The sequence below is a fragment of the Nicotiana tabacum genome, chromosome 19 (genome assembly GCF_000715075.1).
Source record: "Nicotiana tabacum cultivar K326 chromosome 19, ASM71507v2, whole genome shotgun sequence".
Lineage (NCBI taxonomy): Eukaryota > Viridiplantae > Streptophyta > Magnoliopsida > Solanales > Solanaceae > Nicotiana > Nicotiana tabacum.
The window spans coordinates 134,942,511-134,966,803 of record NC_134098.1 but is presented as its reverse complement, the minus strand read 5'-3'; the positions used below and the strand labels follow the sequence as shown (position 1 = coordinate 134,966,803).

The 24,293-nt window shown below is 38.2% G+C and overlaps 1 protein-coding gene across 2 annotated transcripts; it reads left to right on the top strand.

Annotated features, from left to right (window-relative positions):
• Window positions 1–10,712: 10,712 nt before the first annotated feature.
• On the top strand, window positions 10,713–18,138 carry LOC107798652 (potassium channel AKT2/3-like). Of its 2 annotated transcripts, NM_001325653.1 has the most exon segments (12): window positions 10,930–11,135; window positions 12,303–12,521; window positions 14,694–14,852; window positions 14,972–15,029; window positions 15,404–15,721; window positions 15,912–16,151; window positions 16,222–16,539; window positions 16,630–16,818; window positions 16,951–17,026; window positions 17,131–17,694; window positions 17,821–17,949; window positions 17,952–17,972. In NM_001325653.1, coding segments are annotated over 12 exon segments (2,490 nt in total). In that variant the 3' UTR covers window positions 17,966–17,972.
• The last annotated feature ends 6,155 nt before the right edge of the window (window positions 18,139–24,293 follow it).

The window sequence follows — 24,293 nt, the reverse complement described above, 5'->3', positions numbered from 1 at the left end:
AATGCCAGGGTCGATCAAATCTCGGGGGCTCCGCCAATGATAAAGGGGCTTGATTCGAAAAAATTCATAATCCCAAATATAACGGTACGACCAATCCTAACGAACATGTCACCCCTTACACATGTGCTATAAAAGGAAACGATTTGGAGGACGATGAGATCGAATCCGTGTTGTTGAAAAAATTCGGGGAGACCCTCTCGAAGGGAGTGATGATCTGGTACCATAACTTACCGCCGAATTCCATTGATTCTTTTGCCATGTTAGTAGATTCGTTCGTAAAAGCACATGCTGGTGCCATAAAGGTTGCAACAAGGAAATCAGACCTCTTCAAAGTAAAGCAAAGGCAGGATGAAATGCTGAGGGAATTCGTATCCCGATTTCAAATGGAACGCATGGAATTACCTCCGGTCGCGGATGATTGGGCCGTACAAGCTTTCCCCCAAGGGTTGAACGAGCTAAGTTCGACAGCATCACATCGGCTGAAACAAAATTTGATCGAGTATCCAGCGATAACTTGGGCAGACATACACAACCGATATCAATCAAAAATTAGGGTCGAGGATGATCAGTTGGGAGCTTCGTACGGAGCCGTTCATCAGAACAGAACAGTTACTAAAAACCAAAAGGAGATCGACAGAGAACGAAGGTCGAACAAAGACCGATATCGACCATACATCGCGGATCGGGTGAACAACGGTTCAGCACGTAATGCAGTTCGTAACAATCGAAGGATTGATCGAGGACAAAGTTCTCGGGGGCTTATGAGTAAGAGTGGCTTCGATAAATATGTCGATCCTATAGAAGCACCTCGATTATCGGAATATAACTTCAGCGTTAGTGCATCCGCTCTCGTGTCAGCCATCGGATGCATCAAAGACACTAAATGGCCTCGACCCATGCAGACCGATCCTGCCCGAAGAAATCCCAATCAAACGTGTGAATATCATGGTACCCATGGCCACAGAACGGAAGATTGTAAGCAACTAAGGGAGGAAATAACTCGCTTGTTTAACAAAGGGCACCTTTGGGAATTTCTAAGTGATAGGGCGAAGAACCATTTTAAAAGAAGGGATTTCAGCAAGCAAAACGAGCAAGAAGAACCGCAACACGTCATCCACATGATCATCGGAGGCATCGATACCCCTCAGGGACGAGTACTTAAACGCACTAAAACATCGACGGTGAGGGAAAAACGATCTCGGACTCAAGATTACGCACCCATGGGGACTTTGTCCTTTGACGATGAAGATGAAGAGGGGGTCATCCAACCTCATAACGACGCACTGGTAATATCCGTACTCATGAATAAAACTAAAATTAAGCGTGTGTTAATCGATCCAGGTAGCTCGGCCAACATCAACTGATTAAAGGTAGTAGAGCAGCTCGCCCTACAGGATCAGATCGTACCCGCAACTCTAGTCCTGAACGGGTTCAACATGGCATGTGAAACCACCAAGGGTGAGATAATCCTACCAATAAACATGGCCGGGACCATCCAGGAAACAAAGTTTCACGTGATCGAAGGAGATATGAGATATAACGCCCTTTTCGGAAGGCCATGGATCCACAACATGAGAGCTGTGCCTTCGACCCTACACCATGCCCTCAAATTCCCGACATCGGGAGGTGTCAAAACGGTGTACGGAGAACAGCCAGCCGCAAAGGAAATGTTCGTCGTCGACAAAGCTAAACCAATGTCCTCACTTTCGCCGATAAAAGGATCGATCCCGGAAGGAGAACGAGACACCAAATAACAATCACAGACATCGGCTTCGACCCAGCCAGATAACCAGAAAATTGAAGAGGATGATGACCAAAGGGTCCCTCGATCTTTCGTGATGCCCGATGACTCTGACGCCACCAAATCAACAATCGAGGGGCTAGAGCAAGTCATATTGATCGAGCACTGGCCCGAGCAAAAGGTATACTTGGGAACGTGATTGAGCCCCGAACTCAGGAAGAAACTCATTCAATTTCTTATCGATAACATCGATTGTTTTGCATGGTCCCATTTAGATATAACAGGGATCCCGCCGAACATAACGACGCATCGGCTAAGTTTGGACCCCAGTTTCAGACCGGTGAAGCAAAAGAGAAGACCCCAGTCAGAGAGAAAGCACACATTCATAAAGGAAGAGGTAACCAAGCTTCTCAAAATAGGGTCCATTCGGGAGGTGAAATATCCTGAATGGCTAGCCAACGTAGTTGTAGTCCCTAAAAAAGGGAACAAACTTAGAATGTGTGTGGACTATAAGGATTTGAACAAAGCATTCCCCAAAGATTCCTTTCCGCTATCTAACATCGATCGCATGATTGATGCTACAGCCGGCCACGAGACCCTCACTTTTCTCGATGCCTATTCCGGGTATAATCAAATCCAGATGAACCCGGAGGACCAGGAAAAGACTTCGTTTGTCAACAAATATGGAACGTATTGTTATAATGTGATGCCCTTCGGGCTAAAAAACGCAGGGGCTACTTACCAATGCCTAGTAAATAAAATGTTCGAAGAACAAATAGGAAAATCAATGAAAGTTTATATTGATGACATGTTAGTTAAATCCCTACGCGCAGAGGACCATTTGACCCATTTGTAGGAAACGTTCGAGATTTTAAGGAAATACAACATGAAGCTCAACCTCGAGAAATGTGCTTTCGGGGTCGGTTCAGACAAGTTCCTCGGCTTTATGGTATCACATCGGGAAATAGAGATTAACCCCGATAAAATCAAGGCCATCGAAGACATCATCGTTGTGGACAGCGTGAAGGCCGTACAAAGGCTAACAGGTCGGATTGCAGCCTTAAGCCGTTTCATCTCAAGATCATCTGACCAAATTCACAAATTTTTCTCTCTACTAAAAAAGAAGAACGATTTTGCTTGGACTCCGGAGTGCCAACAAGCATTAGAGGAACTAAAGCGATATCTATCAAGCCCACCAGTACTTCACACTCCAAAAACAGACGAAAAACCTTTTTTGTACTTGGCGGTATCAGGAGTCGCCGTAAGCGGTGTCCTAGTTCGGGAAGAGCAAGGTACGCAATTCCCCGTTTATTATACGAGTCGAACCTTAGGAGAAGCGGAAACTAGATATCCGCTCTTAGAAAAATTATCGCTTGCATTGATAAGCGCCTCAAGAAAGTTAAGGCCGTACTTTCAATGTCATCCCATATGTGTGTTAACCACTTACCCGCTTCGTAATATTTTTCACAAACCCGAGTTATCAGGCTGACTGGCCAAATGGGCCATCGAACTCAGCGGGTACGATATCGAATATCAACCCCGCACGGCCATCAAGTCTCAAATTTTAGCAGACTTTGTGACCGATTTCACGCCAACACTCGTACCCAAAGTCGAAAAAGAATTGTTGAAATCAGATACATCATCGGGGGTATGGATCCTTTTTACGGACGGGGCTTCGAACGTAAAAGGGTCCGGGCTAGGCATAGTTTTGAAACCACCCATGGGTAGCACTATTAGGCAATCTATTAAAACTGTCAGGTTGACTAACAACGAGGCCGAGTATGAAGCCATGATTGCAGGTCTCGAGCTAGCTAGAAACTTGGGAGCAGAAGTCATTGAAGCCAATTGCGACTCCTTGCTGGTGGTAAGTCAAGTAAACAAAACCTTCGAAGTTCGAGAAGGTAGGATGCAAAGGTATTTAGATAAACTGCTTGTCACTTTGCACCATTTCAAACAATGGACTTTACGGCATGTACCACGGGAACGGAATAATGAGGCCGATGTGCTTGCGAATTTGGGGTCGTCGGTCGAGGTAGATGATTCGGGGAATATTGTTCAACTTTCGAGATCGGTAATCGAAGAAGGTCACGCCGAAATAAATTCTACAAACTTAACCTGGGATTGGAGAAACAAGTATATTGAATACTTGGAGAGCGGAAAACTCCCGTCGGACCCTAAGGATTCCAGAACCCTATGGACTAAAGCTGCTCGATTCACATTGGCTCCGGACGAAACACTGTACTGAAGAACGTTCAATGGACCCTTGGCAATGTGCTTGGGTCCGGGAGATACCGATTATATCCTACGGGAAGTGCATGAGTGTACTTGCGGGAATCACTCTGGAGCCGATACATTAGTTCGAAAAATAATCAGATCAGGGTATTATTGGGTGGATACGGGCTATTTTTATTTCGAGTTCGAGCAAACACTCACTCGACCATTAAGCCTAAGGGCTACATTACTTCGAGTTCGAATCATTCACTCGATTAATCCTATGGGCTATGTTTATTTCGAGTTCGACTAAACACTCACTCGACCATTAAACCTACGGGCTGCATTACTTCGAGTTCGAATCATTCACTCGACTAAGCTTACGGGCTATTTTTATTTCGAGTTCGAGCAAACACTCACTCGACCATTAAGCCTATGGGCTACATTACTTCGAGTTCGAATCATTCACTCGACTAAGCCTACGGGCTATTTTTATTTCGAGTTCGAGCAAACACTCACTTGAGATTTATTATGCAATCATAATTAAGATAAACTCGACGACTAAGCCTACAGGCTATTTTTATTTCGAGTTCGAGCAAACACTCACTCGACCATTAAGCCTACGGGCTACATTACTTCGAGTTCGAATCATTCACTCGACTAAGCCTACGGGCTATTTTTATTTCGAGTTCGAGCAAACACTCACTCGACCATTAAGCCTACGGGCTACATTACTTCGAGTTCGAATCATTCACTCGATTAAGCCTACGGGCTATTTTTATTTCGAGTTCGAGCAAACACTCACTCGACCATTAAGCCTACGGGCTACATTACTTCGAGTTCGAATCATTCACTCGATTAAGCCTACGGGCTATTTTTATTTCGAGTTCGAGCAAACACTCACTCGACCATTAAAGCCTACGGGCTACATTACTTCGAGTTCGGATCATTCACTCGACTAAGCCTACGGAGTACATTACTTCGAGTTCGAATCATTCACTCGATTAAGCCTACGGGCTATTTTTATTTCGAGTTCGAGCAAACACTTACTCGACCATTAAGCCTACGAGCTACATTACTTCGAGTTCGAATCATTCACTCGATTAAGCCTACGGGCTATTTTTTTTTGAGTTCGAGCAAACACTCACTCGACCATTAAGCCTACGGGCTACATTACTTCAAGTTCGAATCATTCACTCGATTAAGCCTACGGGCTATTTTTATTTCGAGTTCGAACAAATACTCACTCGACCATTAAAGCCTATGGGCTACATTACTTCGAGTTCGGATCATTCACTCGACTAAGCCTACGGGCTATTTTTATTTTGAGTTCGAGCAAATACTCACTCGACCATTAAGCCTACGGGCTACATTACTTCGAGTTCGAGCTAACACTCACTCGACCATTGTGCCTACGAGCTATATTTCTTCAAGATCAAATCCTTGACAACTAATAAGCCTAAAGGTCTACATTGCCCCAAGTTTTGAGTAAGCGCTCGCTCGATAACAGAAGCTACGAAGTCCAAACTTGATTAAATTGTTTAAATCATTGTGAAAACATTCATAAGGTGTGAATATAGTCCTCGCCAGATGGGAAACAAAAACAGAAGCAAGTCGGCAAAAAGGGAGATATGTCTATATACAAATTTATCTGCCTCGGAGATTAAAACGTAAAAACTAAGAACTAAACTTCTCGACCAGGAGCGGTCTCTTCTTTATCAGGCTCCCCCCATTTTCGGATCCACTCTTGCTCTCATCATCATCGTCATCGCCATTTGAAACTAGAGCTTCAACATCGACTTCGAGTTCTTTGGCCCTTTTTATCTCTTTAGCAAGATCAAAGCCACGGGCATGGATCTCCTCGAGAGTTTCCTATCTGGACCGGCACTTAGAAAGTTCGGCGACCCAATGCGCTCGAATATCGGTGGACTCGGCTGCCTCTCTTGCCTGGACTTGGGCAGCTTCAGCATCGGCCCGATAGATGGCCACGAGCGCATCCGCATTGGCCTTTGCCTTTTCGGCATCGGATTCGGCCTTGGCAAGTACAGAGGCCAACCGAGCCTCAAGCTCCTCAATTCTCCTTGCTTGAACCATGCATTTTTCCTTCATCTTCTGAAGTTGGGTATCAGACGATAATAACTGGGCTCGAGCAGCCTCTTTTTCGGTAGCAAAGCGGTCCATACCTTCTTTCCACCGCAAAGACTCCGTTCTTATCACGTCGACCTCCTCACGAAGCTTCCTGATCTTCTCGATTTTTTGCTGGAGCTGTGAGACCGAAATGTTAGCTATCGTTCCGGTATCAAGCCCATAGGCTTTCAAAAGCATCATTACCTGCTCAGACAAATCGGTCTGATCTCGATAAGCCTTAGCCAGCTCAGCACGAAGGTCTTTTATTTCCTCATCTCTCTGCCCTAAGGAAAGTCCAAGGGAGTTCCTCTTGTCAGTAGCCCGTTGTAGGTCGGCCGCGTATCGATGCAGCTCATTCTGGGACCGAGAACATTGTTCTCGATGAACTGCCACTGCCTACAAAGAAACAAGAAGCGAAGTTAACGAAAAACGAACATGAAGATAGTACTAACAAAATAGTTTTAAAAGCTCACCTGATTCAAAGCCTGCCGCACTCCGTGAAAAAGATCCGATTCATCACTAGCACCGGCAACGTCCTCAATGTCGGTAAATAGGTCATGAAAGGGATCTTCTTCATCGTGAGGCCTGTCTAGATCAAGGGCTCCCAGAGCTTGAGCTTCCCGAATCACCCCTGTGGAAAAAACGGGAAAGGTAGGCGAATCCTCGACTGCTGCTGCCCCAAATGGCTCGTCTGGAGCGTTCCCCTCGGTTCGAAGGGGTTCGAGGGGCTCTTCGATCATATCCCCTTCCGGTTGACTCCGGTGAGATGCGTCTTCGATATCCGATAGTTCGGGGACTTTACCCGGCGATGAGGAATCAATGGTTCTCTTCGTTCGGACCGCGAGAGCGTACTCATCGTTCTCTTCTTCTTCTTCATCATCTTTATCCCTTAGACGCAGAACAGATTCCACGGTCAAATGAATGACATTCTTGTTTGGCTTACGAGCCGTCCACTTCTTCGGTTTTGGATATTCGGGAACCGAGGCTCTCTTCCTTTTATTTTCCTTCACCGGCTTGGGGACAGAGGCCGAAATTCCCTCATCATTGGGCAAGGGCCTCAAAACCACATCTTTACCCAAACCTGCATATGGGAAGCCTTAATAAAATATTTTAAAAACCACCTCGTTCGGATCATCAAAGAGTCCGAGAAATGGGCTTACCGTGATTTTTGGCCTCTTACCGACCCTTTAACAAATCACGCCATGAGCGCTTGACGTATGTGGAGGTCGAAACAAGGGCTCATACCAGTTCTTAAGATCGGGGATTGCTCCGGGCATCCAGGGAACCGCTACATCAAGAAGAAGGGGGAGTGTCGATGAGAGAATAAATGAAAGAAGAAAATAGAAGTAACAGCAAGATCACACTTACGTTTCATATTCCACTCCTCGGGAAAGGGCATATTTTCAGTTGGGATCAGGTCCTAAGTCCTTACTCGAACCAACCTGCCCATCCAACCCCGGTCCCTGTCCTCGTCAATACTCGAGAACAGAGCCTTGGTAGCCCGACGCTAGAGTTTTATTAACCCCCCTCGAAAAAGTCAAGGACGGTACAATCGGAAAAGATGATCGAGGGTGAACGACATCCCCTCGATCTTGCTCACAAAATATCGGATTAGGATAACGATCCGCCACAAAGAAGGATGGACCTGGCCTAGGGTTACTTGGTATTGTCGATAGAAGTCAATAATAACAGAATCAAAGGGACCCAAAGTGAAAGGGTAAGTATACACCTTCAAAAACCTTTTCACGTAAGAAGTGATATCTTCATCGGGCGTAGGAATTATTATTTCTTTCTCACCCCAATTGTAATCTTTCTTTAGCTGTTCGAGGTACTTTTCGGTTATCGAACACATGTACCTCGATACATGCTCACACCGGCCAGGGACCGATGAACCTTTATCGACCTTAAAATATGAAGTAAGGACACACGCCCCGGGAACACACTCCTCAGGCCGTGGTTCTGCCGGTGTCTCATCGGCGGCACATTGTGAAGATGAAGCTTTCTCTTTCTGAGGAATGGTTTGCGATGTTTTCGCCATTTTAGAATTCAAAGGTGGGGAGTAGAAGAAAGGGACAAATATCTGGTAGAATTGAAGAGGGATTTTTTGCGGAAAGAAATCATAGATTTACTGGTAAGATGGAGAGTACGAAGAAGAACTTGGGAAATTTGGAAGATAGAAGATGTAAAAATGGTAAAAGATAAAAGAAAGGGTTATTTATAGGTCCAAGCGATGGCGGTTCAATATCAACAGTGGCCGACCACCGCCTGACATGCGTTAAATGCCTTGAAAGACTAAACCGACGGGACAACTACCAGATGCATCATGGTCGAACCCGATGGAAACGACAAGATACAATCCGATCGAGCTGTTAAAAAATCATATCGTTTCTCGCCACATTCTTTCTGAGAAACGAGGGGACTATCTGTATACGGTCGAAATAGGTTTCGGCCTTAGCACGTCCTATCGAGTTCAAACGATGATTTATCAAAGTGAGATCCCGAAGGTGGAGCAAACTATCCTCGACCCTGGGGAGGGTGATCCGGGTCAAATTCGATATCATTACCAAGCTCGAATAAAAATCTACCATGTTGACAATCCAGAGACCAACCAACATTGACCTCGAATCAATTCGAGGGCTCGAGCCAGGATCGGACTCGAACCAAGATCATGAGTTCGAGCCGAAATCAAGCTCAAACCAAAATCGAGGGTTCTAAGCAAGATCGAGCTCACAGACAAAAGCCGTTGCAATCCCACTAGAGAGAATCTTGGTAGAAATTATGGAAAAACTGACTTATCATGGGTCTCCCACTGAATGTTTATTTTATTATGCTTAGAGCTAAATCCCTCCACTATAAAAGGGCTTGGTTACTATTTCTGGAAGACAAGTTTTTCCAAGGCTTACATTGTGATAAAATGGTTATATTCTTCTACAGAAAAGAACCGTTCTTTCAGATTTCTTAGATTGATTCTATTTATTGAATCCTAAGATTCATTGTTCCTGATAACCTTATCTATTATAGCATTCTCCCCCGTCTATATTTACACTTTTTATTTATCCTTGCATTTTGTGTTAAGTTATGCCACATATCCTCGGAACTATGTATAAATTCAACTCTATCCATTTTTCGGATAAACAAGTACATCTAATCATTTTTCCAAAAAGAAGTCTAGAAAAAAGAGTCTTACTCAAATTCATACATCGTGATTCGTGTGTAGTAGACTCATTAATATCGTTAAACTGAATGTTTGGTTGTGGTTATATGTAAGTCACTTGACAATCGGACATAAGCCTCTGGAGCAACAACAACAAAGTTAAATAAACAGCAAATTTCTTGTTTGTCTAGAACGTGGAAGACAATCGTATAAAAGCCAATTTGCATACTAAAGATACCATGCAATATATTGTTGATAACAACATATCGAAATTGGAAGACCACTATGTGCGTTTTAGAAGTAAATATAAAGCCAAAATTATAAATCTAATCTTTTTCGCCAAATAGTTAATAAAACGCCTACTCTATGGCCGACCATCCCCCTACCACAAAATAAGAAAAAAAGGGTCTATTTCCTCACATGAGGGAGCTATTTTTAAAATTAAGTCTAGAGCATCTGTTTAAATCATCTTATTAACATATTAAGACTACCATTTCCGGAAACTTCATTGTTTTATAGTAGCCAACGAAGAGATCTATTAAATCCAATCAATATACCTGGTTAAAGCAAAAGAAAATGTTAAGCTCGCAGTGAAATGTCATTTAATTGATCTAATTAATGGCTATTACCGTCAAGTTATAATTTAACTTGTTATAAATAACAGATCAGTTATTATTGTTTCATGTTAATGATTAATACTTAGTGACCTGATTATTAGTACAAATATAAAAATTAAACTCAATTTAAATTGGATGGTATTCATAAGTGCCACCTTAAGGAATCATGGACATAGGATTGAGTATAAGCATTATTATACCTATAAATTCATCTCATCCTAAAACATATACCAATATTTGTCTTGTACAAAGACAAAGTCCTTACATGTCAACATGAAATGCATTTGCGTACATAAAATAATGTTAAAAACATTTCAGTACAATATGTGTGTGGGGTGCGTGTTGAAGAGGACAGGGCCCTCATTGCACTAATTTACGTATAGGACATAATATCACATCTCTCCAACCATCTGATTATATTGGTAAAATTATCATAAGTAAAAATCAATCAAATAACACTACCTAGCAGGTGCAGTTAATTAATTTCTCACTAAGGCAATTTTCTGTATCATCATCTTTCAAAGGGTCCAATTTCACACTAAGGCAATTTAGGACCAATTTGTTCATAGATAATTTTTTTTTTTTTTCGATTTTTTTTAATAACGTGTTTGTCCATGAAATTTTGTAAGTTTTTGGAAAAACATTTTTTTCAAAATTTTTTAGAAGAACTTTTTTCCCCACTCACAAAACTACAACATTTTTATAAGTAAAATACATGTCCAAACATAATTTCAAATTTCAAATACTTTTTTTCAAACTTAACTCAAAAAATTATTTTTTTCAAAAATCATCTTTCAAAGGTCACTTCTGACATGAATATTATAGGACCACAAACAACAGGTCCACATTCCATTTTTTCCTCAACACACCTCAATTTTATCAGTTTAAATGATCACCTACACCATTTACACCAACCAAAATAGTACTTCTCTTCCTACTCTTCCTTTGCAATTATTCATCTAACTTTATCAACCCCACAAGTACGTTTTTAGCTTTCTTTTGCTCATATATCTCTTTGCAATTATGCAAATATAATGAGTCATTCATCTTAAGGTGTATACAATAGCTCCACAAAAAACATGATAATTGAAGATAGCCAAATTAAAGACCAACATGTGCAAGATAATAACCATGGGAGTAACAATAGTTCAGGTACGAATTCAGATGAACTCAGTTTTCGAAACCTGTCAAAGCTCATTCTACCTCCTCTTGGTTCCAATGATTACAACCAGAATCAAACTCAGCAGAAAGGCAAGATCATCACCCCTATGGATTCAAGATACAGGTTAGTACAAGTAACGAGTTTAACTTCTATACATCGAGTATAGTGAATAAAATATTTACTCTTTCAGATCACCTACCAACAATGGTGCAGCTAGAAAATTTAAAAAGGGTATTCAAATTTTGAAGACCCTTTGCTAGTGGGCTATGTAAGGGCGTTCAAAGTCTATTTTTTTTTTATCAATGACAAATATTATTTTATCCTATATATAGTATAATTTTTCGGGAAGGGTATTCAGTTGACCATCTTTGACCACACATAACTTCGCCCCTCCCTACCAAGTGGACAAAACTCATTTCTACCCATTGTAGACCGATATATTTTTTTAAAAAAGGGAGTGGCAAGCTAAGAAGAAAGAAAAGAGAAGGGAATTGAAGTTGTATAGATGTATTAAACGTCTAGTCTCACTTCTTGCAAAAATAGCACGTACCAACTATATTAAAATTTAACTTTTCTAGAGCAATAACTTAATTTAATCCTAATAAAAACTTCTTATTTCCCCCTCTGGAAAAGCCTCTATTCCCAAGCCGCTTTATTAATTAAGATTGGGCAAGTCGCTTTTTATGCAACACTACTATGGTGAAGAATGAATCAATTGAGAATCTTTTCATTGAGATTTATTACTTGAATCAACTTGGCGACTTTTTAAATTTAGGTGCTACTAATTATTTCAAGAATCTCGTTACAAGATTCAAAGGTACTTATAGCCTGTTTGGCAAAACTTCTAAAATCTGCTTATTTTGAGAAACGTTTTTTTTAAAAGTGCTTTTCAAAAAAGTACTTTTGGTGAGAATCGGTTTGTGTTTGGCTAATTAATTTGAAAAATACTTTTGAGCAGTAAATAATGTCTGGCCAAGCTTTTGAAAACTGCTTCTAAGTGTATTTTTCTCAAAAGTACTTCTTAGAAAAGTGGGAGAGAAGTTTCATTTTTCTGCTTTTCAAAATCTGCTTATGCTTCTCCTCAAAAATACTTTTTTTTTCTAAAAACATGGTCAAACAGGCTATTGATGTTAAATATCATGTCAGACATCATTAGTTACATTGATTAAAATGACCGTGATCCTAAGGTAAATTAATTTTACCGTGCATCCAACAATATAGTGGAGATATAAATTCCGTAAGGACAATGATTATACTATTAAAATTTATATTGTTTTTGTATATATGCAGGTGTTGGGAGACGCTAATGGTAGTAATGGTGGCGTATTCTGCATGGGTATGTCCATTTGAGATAGCATTCATGCACTCCAACCCAAACAGAGCGCTCTACTTCGCAGACAACGTTGTTGATCTCTTCTTTGCTGTTGATATCATCTTGACATTCTTTGTTGCCTATATTGATACTACTACTCAGCTTCTCGTACGTGACAGGAGAAGAATTGCTACAAGGTATGTATTCTTACACGATTTAAGTGATATATACTTACAAAATATAAATATTTTTTTATACTATCAACAACATAATGTAACATGTGATAGCAGAATAAAAGTTTAAATTTCTTAAGGTGACAGTGCATAGACTTTTTATGCCATCAGATAAAGTTGACATGCGATATCAGACAACTTCTTTTAGCAAATTTGATATAGTAACCTGAAGAATACAGTATTAACGTAACATGGGATTAAGTTATACTGATAACAACTTTTTTATAAAGTTGTTTGTTAAGCATTTTTCATGCCATTTTGTTTGTCAAACGGCAAAACGTCGGTTGGCTACATAACAAAAGTCTTAACCTAGCTAGCTACCGAGTATCACCCACAAAGAAAAAGCACTTAATTAAGGATAACTCAATCATTAGGAAAATAATTGCTTTTTTTATATTAACCGCATTAAGCAAATCTAAAGGCTTTGTGGGTCCAAGTATACCTCTAGAATGCATTTTTAACTTCGTGGGATTAAAATGACCAATCATATACAGATTCGTTGCTATATATTATGATCACACATATCTATCATTGTCGTGTACTCAAATGATGCACACAGAGAATCCTCTTATCCTCAGGTTTTATTTTCTCCTTTGGGTTAACTCTATAGAATCAGAAAACTAGATTATTCGAATATATTCAAGAACAGAAAGAAAGGTTATTTTGTCTTGCACAATTTAAATAATTAATTGACCCGTCTTCTTTTTCTTTCTTTTTTTTAAGGTAAAAAAAAACGTATAAAGCAACGTGAATTTTTAATTCTACAAAGATAGATATTATTCCTTATCACACAAATGAAACTTGAGATGGCAAGCAGATTTGGTCCCCTTACCTTTTTTCTTCATTTGCCAACATTTGGTTGTTCAATCATCAAAAAAAATAAAAATCTATATATATATATATATATATATATATATATATATATATATATATATTCCTTTGTTCTCTAACAATTTGACTCGATATTTTAATTTAGTTAGATCCTCCCCCACCACACGCCCACCCCAACACAGACTAAATATACAAAAAGAGTTAACAATAAACAATTCACAACCCACTTTTGTTTCCACTTTGAAAATTTAGAATAATCTTGTGGCTATACAAGAAGAAAGGTGGTATGAAATAATTTCAAAAATAATCTTCCAGCAATATAGCAAGCACCAATATGAGCCATATGGCATATGCCAATTGCCAAAGCCTCTACTTTTTGGCCAAAGTTTGACCTTACAAATAGTCCACTAATAACGCTTTAGAGCATTTTACGATTTTTAAATTTCACTTTATATATATATATATTCAGTTTAGATTGAAGAACAGAGTTGAAGAGTCGAAAGATCTTGATATTAAAGTTCCCCATTTTAAATTCATAAGTTATTTTGCCATAAAGTGACATAATAATTTAAAGAAAAAATGTAAAAGAAGGGAAAAAACACGCAGTTTATTGTTTTACAAAAAAAATAAAAACTTTAACTTCGCACTACTTTTAGTTTTACTCAAATGTAATCGAACAATTCGTTTAATCACTCAATTATGAAGGAAGTATTCTTCCTTTTACTTGAATTGCCTTATCTAAGAATAATGATAAAACAATAGAGCATATATTGTTGGTGATATTAAAATCTACGGTTTAGTGATAACCATTTTTGTAAGACATACGTGTAGAAATGACACCCGGTAGCACTTTATAGAGCTGTATTTAGGAATTAGCCAGTGCGTCCTGCATTTTAGTTTTCTAGTTCAAATTTTCAGGACAAAAATATTCCGAATTGTCTTGAAGTTAAGATTTTTAATTTAAAATTTCAGGACAAAATAAGTATTGACTAATCTCTAAATAGCATCCCTCAGAATGACTATCTGTGCACTTGTCCCGATATACGTTATCTATTTATTGGATAATTGGATTGATGTTATATATTCGTACAGGTAAATATTTACCATTTTACGGAGTGACTACGTGTGGTTCGAATTTTAATACTATCCCTTTTCATTTTCTCTTTTCATGGTCCTCCTATGTTAAAAAAAGAAGTGTAAAGTAGTATTGCTATAAGTTTTGCATTATAGCATGTAGTTAGAGTTTTTCTTTTACAAGCAAGTGGATTGTCAATTATATGATTGATAATGATGATAATAATACAGATATATATCTACATGGTTTATGATGGATGTTGCCTCAACCATACCATTCGACCTTCTTGCCTTGATTTTCACTGGCAAACACCAAATTGGTATTTCTTACTCAGTTCTAGGAATGCTCAGGTTTTGGCGTCTTCGCAGGGTTAAACAGTTTTTTACCAGGTCTGTTTTCTTTCATTTCTCATTGTTATTATAATGTATTATTTAGATGGCACTTGACATATTAAGACTCATATAACTATTTTAAAACAATTAAACTCTCTTTTATTTATTGCTGACAGACTTGAAAAGGACATGAGATTCAGCTATTTTTGGGTCAGATGTGCCAGGCTTCTATTTGTAAGTACTAAAAGAAAAAGGATTTAACTTATATAAAGTGACAATGTAAATTCTTTTTTTAACACTATTAGTATGGTTATTTGTGTGTGACCTATAAGTCAGGGACTCGAGCTGTGGAAACAGCCACTGATGCTTGCATTAGGGTAGACTATCTACACCACACTCCTTGGGGTGTGGTCCTTCCCGGGCCATGCGTGAATGCGAGATGCTTTGTGCACCGGGCTGCCTTTTTTTTATTTTTTTTTGCTATCAGTATGTTAAACATGTTATAGCAAGTTACTGCCTTAAGATCTCTAATCACACTTATTACTGACATTGTCTTTAGTTATCTTTTAAGTGACCTGAATTTCGCAATTGTCACTTGCATGTAACAGGTTACACTATTGACAGTGCACTGTGCTGGTTGCCTCTACTATTTGCTAGCTGACAGATATCCACACCAAGGAGATACTTGGTTAGGAGCTATGAATCCAAATTACAAGGAGACAAGTCTTCTTATTAGGTACATTGCAGCTTTATATTGGTCTATTACTACCATGACAACAGTTGGCTATGGTGATCTCCATGCTGTCAACACTTTGGAAATGGTTTTCATCATTTTCTACATGCTCTTCAATCTTGGCCTCACTGCTTATATTATTGGTAATATGACCAATTTAGTCGTTGAAGGAACTCGTCGTACCATGGAATTCGTAAGCTCTCAGTTTTTCTTTGCATTGTCAGTGTATATACATATGTTTCATCATTAGAGGTGGATCCAGTACTTTATATTTATGCATATATTAGACCGTGTATCCAATGTTTTTCAAATTCTGGATCTGCCTCTATCAGAATCATCACTAAATAAATGAGATGTGAGTGATTTCTTATGGTATGTTGCAGAGAAATAGCATCGAAGCTGCATCAAATTTCGTGTGTCGAAATAGGTTGCCTCCAAGATTGAAAGAGCAAATATTGGCTTATATGTGTTTAAGATTCAGGGCAGAGAGCCTAAACCAGCAGCAATTGATTGAACAACTTCCCAAGACAATCTGCAAAAGCATTAGGCACCATTTGTTTTTGCCAACAGTGGAGAAGGTTTATCTTTTCAAGGGTGTCTCAAGGGAAATTCTGTTACTTTTGGTAAGATATAACTTTTGTTTTTGAAAAATTGTTATATACTTTTTTTGTGGCCTAACTGTTGAATATGCAGGTTGCAGATATGAAGGCTGAGTACATACCCCCAAGAGAGGATGTAATAATGCAAAACGAATCGCCAGATGAGGTATACATCATAGTGTCAGGGGAGGTGGAAATGATTGAGTGTGAGATGGAAAATGAGCAGGTTGTTTGGACATTCAAATCTGGAGATATGTTAGGAGAAGTTGGGGCATTTTGTTGTAGGCCTCAGAGCTACACGTATCGAACCAAGACACTTTCACAACTCTTGAAGATAAGAACAACTTCTTTGATTGAAGCAATGAAAACTAGACAAGAAGATAATATCATAATGATCAAGAACTTCCTTCAGGTTAGTGTAAATACTAAATACCCTGTGATCTTCCCAACGGCCGATTTAGAGCTGAATCCTAATATTGTACCTATGGTATGGTAATTGCAGCATCACAAGAAGCTCAGGGATTTAAAGCTTGGAGATTTATTTCATGAAGTTGGGGCAGAAAATGGTGATCCAAACATGTCTGTTAATTTGCTAACTGTTGCTAGTACAGGTAATGCTACTTTTCTTGAGGAACTTCTCAAGGCAAGATTAGATCCTGATATCGGAGACGCCCAAGGAAGAACTCCACTGGTATGTTCCCTCATGGCCTACATGTACTCGAAAAAGAAGATTTTGTGTTCAGTTTACCTGTTTTTTGCTGCCAATAACATTAGTTTCTCCTTCACAGTTTATGACTTTGTATTTCTCTTTCTGATGCATTAGCACATAGCAGCATCGAAAGGGCACGAAGAGTGTGTAATGGTTCTTCTTAGACATGGATGTAACATACACCTCCGAGGTAAGTCATCCTCGATATATACTATTGTAAACTTCAACAAGCTAGAATGTTTGACAAGGCTAGTTGTTGGCTAAGTAATGTCTTGAAAATACCATAAAATGCAGATGTAAATGGTAACACCGCGTTGTGGGAAGCTATAGCAGAAAAACAACATCCAACATTTCGGATATTATACCATTGGGCTTCTGTCTCCGATCCCTATGTTGCTGGTGAACTCTTATGCACAGCAGCTAAGAGAAATGACTTAACAGTGATGAAAGAACTCCTAAAACATGGATTAATAGTTGACTCAAAAGATCGCCACGGATCAACTGCTATCCATGTTGCATTGGAAGAAAATCATGAAGACATGGTAAAGCTACTTCTAATGAATGGAGCCGAGATTAATGATAAATTTAAGCACAAGCTTTCTTCGATGAACCTAAGCGAGATGCTGCAAAAACGAGAAGTAGGGCACAGGGTTATAGTCTCCGACACAATGGATGAAGTTGCTCAAAAGTGGCGCGAACAAGAGCAGAAGTACAACTCGGGAAGTACTAGGGATCAATCATCTTTTAGAGTTAGCATATACAAAGGCCATCCTGTGATCAGAAAAAGAACTCATTGCAGTGAACCTGGGAAATTAATTATTCTTCCAAATTCACTTGCAGAGCTCAAGATCATTGCAGGTACTTCTGCAATGAACTATACTACTTACTACTATGCAGTTTTTCGATCATTTAAACCTAAGTACATCATCATACATGTGATAAAATGCTAAACAGATTATTTGTGGTGATCTATGTGATGTACAGGTCAGAAATTTGGATTTGATGCAACAAAAGCATTGGTGACAGATCAAGAAGGATCAGAAATTGACTCTATTGAAGTGATAAGAGATAATGATAAGCTGTATATAGTTGAAGATCGTATATAGTTGAAGATCCAAATTGCTTGTAGCAATACCTATTGTGACACTTAAAGGTGTCTTGTTCAGAAATATTCAACTGCTTCCCCATTTGTCTGGCATGTTGAGCCACTAAGTTATTAAAAGATCCAATGTACAGATGGGATCAAAAGGTTGATATTATGTGTGTTGGGCCATGAAATGAAATACTTTGGTTGGTGACAAACTGAAAAATACCTTAGTGGATTTGATGGATCTGAGTGCCAACCTTGACCTGATATAACCCCACAATCCACATACTAAAAGTTAAGGATGATAAGGAAACTTAGTACTACTACTTCCTTCTATTCAAATGTCAATCACTGGATTCTGAAAATCTTTTAGATTTTGTGTCAACGCACTTCCTATCCTTGCCAGTGCTATGTATCAGTTAACAAGAGAACTATGTCTTAATCTAGACAAAGTTAAATTAATAAAACTAATGATAGCAACTTATAAATCTTAAAGTTCTTGGGGCCCCTTCTTGCAAATTGGTTATGAGTTATGACTCAATAGTGATCTCAACAAAGTTTTCTGAAAGATGTCATCACATTTGAAACACTTCTCAAGGAGCAGAACACTGAAAAATAAACTACTGAACTGAATTAAGATAGAATAAACTATAATTAACATAAACTAATTGACTGTGAAGATTCTGAAATTCTCCTTTAAACAAACCTACTAACGTGTACGGATAAAGTACCATTAATGAATACTCCTACAACACAACTGATAAATTTCATCAATATGCATATAAAATATTGTAAGCCAACCATACTCTAGAATTACTTAAATTGGCAAAATTGATCTTATTTGTTTACTTTCTTTTTTACAGGATTAAGACCTTCGGAACCAACATGTATCCTCTAATCTCTATTTGAGCTAATTTAGTTCTAACACAAAACAGAATTGTCTTCTAAGAAAAATTAAGGGTTCACTAATGATGGAGATTTTCTAAATTCCATACTTATTCTTATTCTTATATTGACATTTACAGATTAAGGGACTCTTTACAAACACCAGACGTAAAGTAAGGTTAATAACAAACAACTAATTAAGTTGTAATTCCAACTAGTTGGTATCACCTAGACGAGTTTATTCGCTAGCTTCCATTGTGTTCGTATTATGCCCTTTTAAAAAGATTAATTATTGTTATTATAAATACGTAAGAATATAAAATCGCTGTACTATTCATCGTGTAATAAATGTTTGTCCTGTATTTTTTAGTAGTAGAACTTTTTACAAATTACCACCCCTCGTCGCCCAGGAACCAGCGAATGTTTTCGGATCTTGAAAACATTTGTGTGTGGATCATATTATTATTCCGACTCCATGTGAAGAAACAAATTCTTGAAATCCCATTTTGTGTGTGGTGTTACAAGACGTTTGATATAACAAGTCGAAATCTTCCTTATGCATTAAGTTTTAGCCATCCTTATTTCCCATTAAAAGGTAAAGATGGAGCCTTCTATGCAGGAGCTTTTTTCTTATAAAAACGAAAATTACCCTTCACAGTAAATCAAAAGGTGATGTTTTTAGTCACTAGGCTCACCTGTAATGAACTTACAGCTTGTTTGGATGGTTGTTACCCATCGTTTTATAATGTATAGTATTGTGTTGTATTAAATAACATTTTGCTGTTTGGTTTGACTGTATCGTACTGTACTGTAACTGATAGATTTACTAAAATACTCTCAATTGTTTAAATATTAAATTTATCAATAATTACGCATAAAAATAATTTAAGAAAACCTCTTTCTACTAATTTATCACCAAATATGTCTTAAAAATAGATTAGGCAATTAAATTCATGCAAATTCTAACAAAATTAGCAATTTTAGGTTGGAGTTGGAAGCGGCAGAAGTTCTGAAAAAAAAGGGACGAAGACAAAGTAGGTTATAGGTAGGAGATTTGGAGTTAAATTTTTTTTAAAAAAAAAGGTAAACGGTAAAATAGAATTATGGAGTAATAAGTTAGGGCATAATTGGAAAGAAAAATAAGAAACAATCCCACCACACCAAATCAGTTGTTTCAAAAAATGGGACTTTTCATTGTTCCGCAAAAATGAATTTAACAATACAATACAACCAATTTTAATAAAACAATCAAAACAAATATTGTTTGGAGATAACAATACAATACGATACAATGAGTAACAACCATCCAAACAAGCTGTTAGTCACAAGCGTACGTCAAAACTAGGTTACGGTGGCAAACTAAGTTGACATTAGATCTACTTTACATCGATATCTTTCTGCTATAATTTGTGATGATACTCGCAAGTTATCTTTAGGACAAATACTCTCTTCAGATACACCTTGCCAAGTTGAATACAGTAAACTACTCAAACAAATAGAGATAAAGGAAGAAAAGAAAAAGACAACAAAAACTTACTACTAGAAGAGAGTAGTGTTGTTAACTTGGAGATTAACCAGTTATGGCGGAAAGAAAAGAAGAAAACCTTAGATAGGGTGATGAGTGAGAAGAGAGATAAATGAGTCGGTCAAAACAAAGACTAGACCCCTTGATTTATTATTCGTCTATTTATTTACAGAAACGTGAGTATATATATTTACAACAATAAAATTTGTAAAGAATAGTAAGAAAGACAAAAATACAATTGGGCCGAGTAACCTATTACTACTGGGATTACCCCTTTCCTTTAACATAAATAGCTGGGTCCATATCTAGGCTAGTCCAGAATTCAAATACTCACGAACATAATGGCAATCAATCTCAATATGCTTCGTACGCTCATGGAAAATTGAATTTTTGGCAATGTGAAGAGCAGCTTGGCTATCACAATGGTGAATGGACTAGGACATGAGTGAAAATAGTAAGACCAAGATCCCGAAGCAGTCTGATCAACCATGAGATTTCAGTAGCTACTTTCCTTAGAGCCCTTCAGCCTCAGCTGAAGACAAAGAAATGGTGGGATATTTCTTACTTTTCCAAGAAACTGGGCTCCCACCAAGTGTCACATAATACCCAGTAACAGATTTGCAAAATATAGCACAAGAAGCCCAATCAGAATCATAATAGGCCACAAGAGACAAGTCAGAAGAGCTGAAGAGAAACACACCCTGAGAAGGAGCAATAAACAAATATCTGAGAACATGTAGGCCAACCGTGAGGAACATGAGGTTTATGAAGAAACTGGCTCAAGAACTGGACAGAAAAAGATATATCTGGTCTAGTGTGCTGTAAAAAATTGAGTTTGCCAATAAGCCTCCTGTACAGACTTTAATCAGGGAGAAGATCACCCATGTCTAGGGTCAGCTTAACAGAAGGGTCCAGAGGAGTCACAACAGAGGAGAAATGATGGCAGTTGAACTCAGCTAGAAGATCAGTAGTGTATTTATGTTGACTCATGACATAACCCTGAGGAGTTTTGTTGATTTTCAGACCCAAGAAATAATGGACTAAACCCAAATCCTTAATCTTGAACTGGTCATCCAAAAATGACTTCAGGGAGTTCATTCCAGCAAGATCATCTCCAACCAATAATATTTCATCAACATAGACAACCAATACTGCCAAAGAACCAGATGGGGATTTGGTGAAGAGAGAGTAATCATTGAGATTGGAAATGTAGCCCCTTGACAGCAAAGTCTCAGACAGTTTTGAAAACCACTTCCTGGAGGCTTGCCTGAGGCCATAAAGAGATTTCTTGAGCTTACAGACCAGAAGAGCCGAAGAAGAAGCAGATGAGACATCAAGACCAGGAGGAATTTTCATATAGACCTCCTCATGGAGATCACCATGGAGGAAGGCATTGTTAACATCCAACTAGTACACAATCCAATCTCTCTTGATGGCAAGAGTTAAGAGACATTTGATTGTGGTGAGCTTGATAACAGGAGAGAAAGTTTCAGTAAAATCAATACCTTCTCTCTGAGTATCACCTCTAATAACTAACCTTGCCTTGTATCTTTCAATAGACCCATCTGCCCTATGCTTAATCTTATAAACCCATTTTCAAGGAATAACCTTTTTATTAGAGGGAAGAGGGACAATGTCCCAATTCTGATTAGCCTCAAAAGCATGAAATTCTTTTAGCATGACCTTTTGCCAAGCAGGATGAGTTGCAACCTATTGGTAGAACTGAGGTTCATGCATATGAGCTTCACTAGGTATGACCTTAGAGTGTGCAGAATTAGGAGAAGAGGAGATAACAGATGTACATATATAATTCTTAAGATAAGAAGGTTGAATGACAGTTCTAGTGGACTTTCTTAAGAGAGAAAGATCAGAAGTAGTTAGAGTGGAATTAGGAGAGGTAGAAGTAGAAACATGGGAGACAACAGAAGGAGAAGATGAAGGGAGATGATTAAAGGTAGGAAACGGTTCAGGATGACTATTACGAGGAGTAGCTACAGGAGTAGTAAGAGCTGGAATATCTACAAAAGTGGGAGGTAAAACATTAAAATGAGGAGAATTAGAGAAAGAAGAATAGGCAAAAATATGTTCATGGAATACCACATCTCTAGAATGAAAAACAGAAGAGTTAGATAAGTTGAGCAATTTGTAACCTTTCTTCCCACATGGATATCCTAAGAATATACAAGCAATAACTTTAGATTGGAACTTATCCCTGCCTACCTTAGGGGAAGTACCAAAGCAGAGACAACCAAATAATCTTAAGTGGTCATAGGAGGGTGGATGTCCATGAAGATTTTCAAAAGGGGAAAGTTTGAGACGAAGTGGTGAAGGCATTCTATTGATAAGGTAGGTAGCAGTCAATACACATTTCCTCCTAAAATTTCAGTGGTAGTTTAGATTGAAAAAGTAGGGCTCTTGAAACTTCTAAAAGATGTTTGTGTTTTCTCTCCACAAATTGTGGAGTATGGGGGATAGAAGTTTGATGTAAAATTCCTTGGGAAGAAAAGAAACTGATGGCTTCAGAATTGCTTCCAAGTTCAAAGGCATTATCTAATTTAAAAGTGTATTGAGGAGTTGAAGTGAACCTTTACTATAGAGGTGAAAGCTTTAAGGATGGACAAAGTATTACTCTTTGAAGAAATAAGATGAGTCCAAGTGACTCTAGTAAAATCATCAACCAAAGTTAGAAAATACCTAAATCCATTATAAGTTTTAGGGTTATAAGGACCTCAAATATCAATGTGAACTAGTTGAAAAGGTGTGGTAGAATGAATAGTGCTATCATGAAAAGGTAGTCTTTGTTGTCTAGCCATTGGATAAATTGAATATATAAAAGGTTGTTTAGTGGATACCTTGTTAGATAGAAAGAAAATATATTGCATCTTATGAAAAGGCATGTGACCTAATATCAGATGCCAAAGTAGATCCATCTTAGTAATAATTGAAGTTTGATTACAACTAGGTGGAACATTTACATGTAAAGGTGCAGGGATAAATTTATTACATGGAATTGAACCTACATAAAAAATAGACGCAGTGCAAGGTGCATCAACAAAAGATGATAGAGAAGAACTTGTGCTGCGAAACAGATCTCCATCTGGATGAAGATAATAGAGCCTGCCAACAGCCTTACCAATTACTAGTGGCCTCTTCAGAGAAGGGCCCTGTAAAGAATAATGAAATTTGGTAAGAACTGTTATATAATTCAGCTTAGTAATGAGTTGATGAATAGAAATTAAATTGAACTGGAAAGATAGTACTAGAAGGACATTAAGTAAAGTTATATCATGTCTTAAATGTAAGGATCCAGTTGATATAACCTTAACTTTATACCCACTAGGTAAGGTGACAAGAAATGATTTAGTTAAAGGCACAACTATAACGACCCGAACGGTCTTTTTGAGCCCTAGCGCGTCGTTCGACAGTTTGAGGCCATAAGCAGCTTCACTTTAGGTATTATGACTTGTACGCGTGGTTGAAATTTAATTTCGGGAAGTTTGGAGTTGATTTGGAAAGAAATTCTCATTTCAAAAGCTTTAAGTTGGAAGAATTGACTAAGGTTGGATTTTTTAAGTAAACGACCTCGGAATCCGGATTTGAAGGTTCCAGCAGGTTCGTATGTTAATAAGTGTACGAGTCATATTATAAGTGATGTGGGGTCTAAGGAGAGCCCTAAGTCTAAGTCAAGTTGAAAATTACATGATAGACTAAAGTTCCAAATGAGTACACACAAAACCTAACTTTGGACGAGCATGCCTATATATATATATATATATATATATATATATATATATATATATATATATATATATATATATATATATAAGGATTTATATGGTGGAAAACCTATCAAATGAAAGATCTTCGAGTCTAGTTTCTAACGATTTAAACTGTTCGTCATTTGGATATTTCTACAAGGAGTTATGGCCGTTTTAGTAAAAGTTGTCCAGCAGGGGAAAA

Excerpts from the sequence above, each read along its gene's own strand:
- LOC107798652 (XM_075237633.1), top strand. The coding sequence starts at position 10,930 with ATGATAATTGAAGATAGCCAAATTAAAGACCAACATGTGCAAGATAAT. Across the intron at positions 16,819-16,950 it reads CCCAAGGAAGAACTCCACTG|CACATAGCAGCATCGAAAGG; the intron begins GTATGTTCCCTC and ends CTGATGCATTAG. Across the intron at positions 17,695-17,820 it reads AGAGCTCAAGATCATTGCAG|GTCAGAAATTTGGATTTGAT; the intron begins GTACTTCTGCAA and ends TGTGATGTACAG.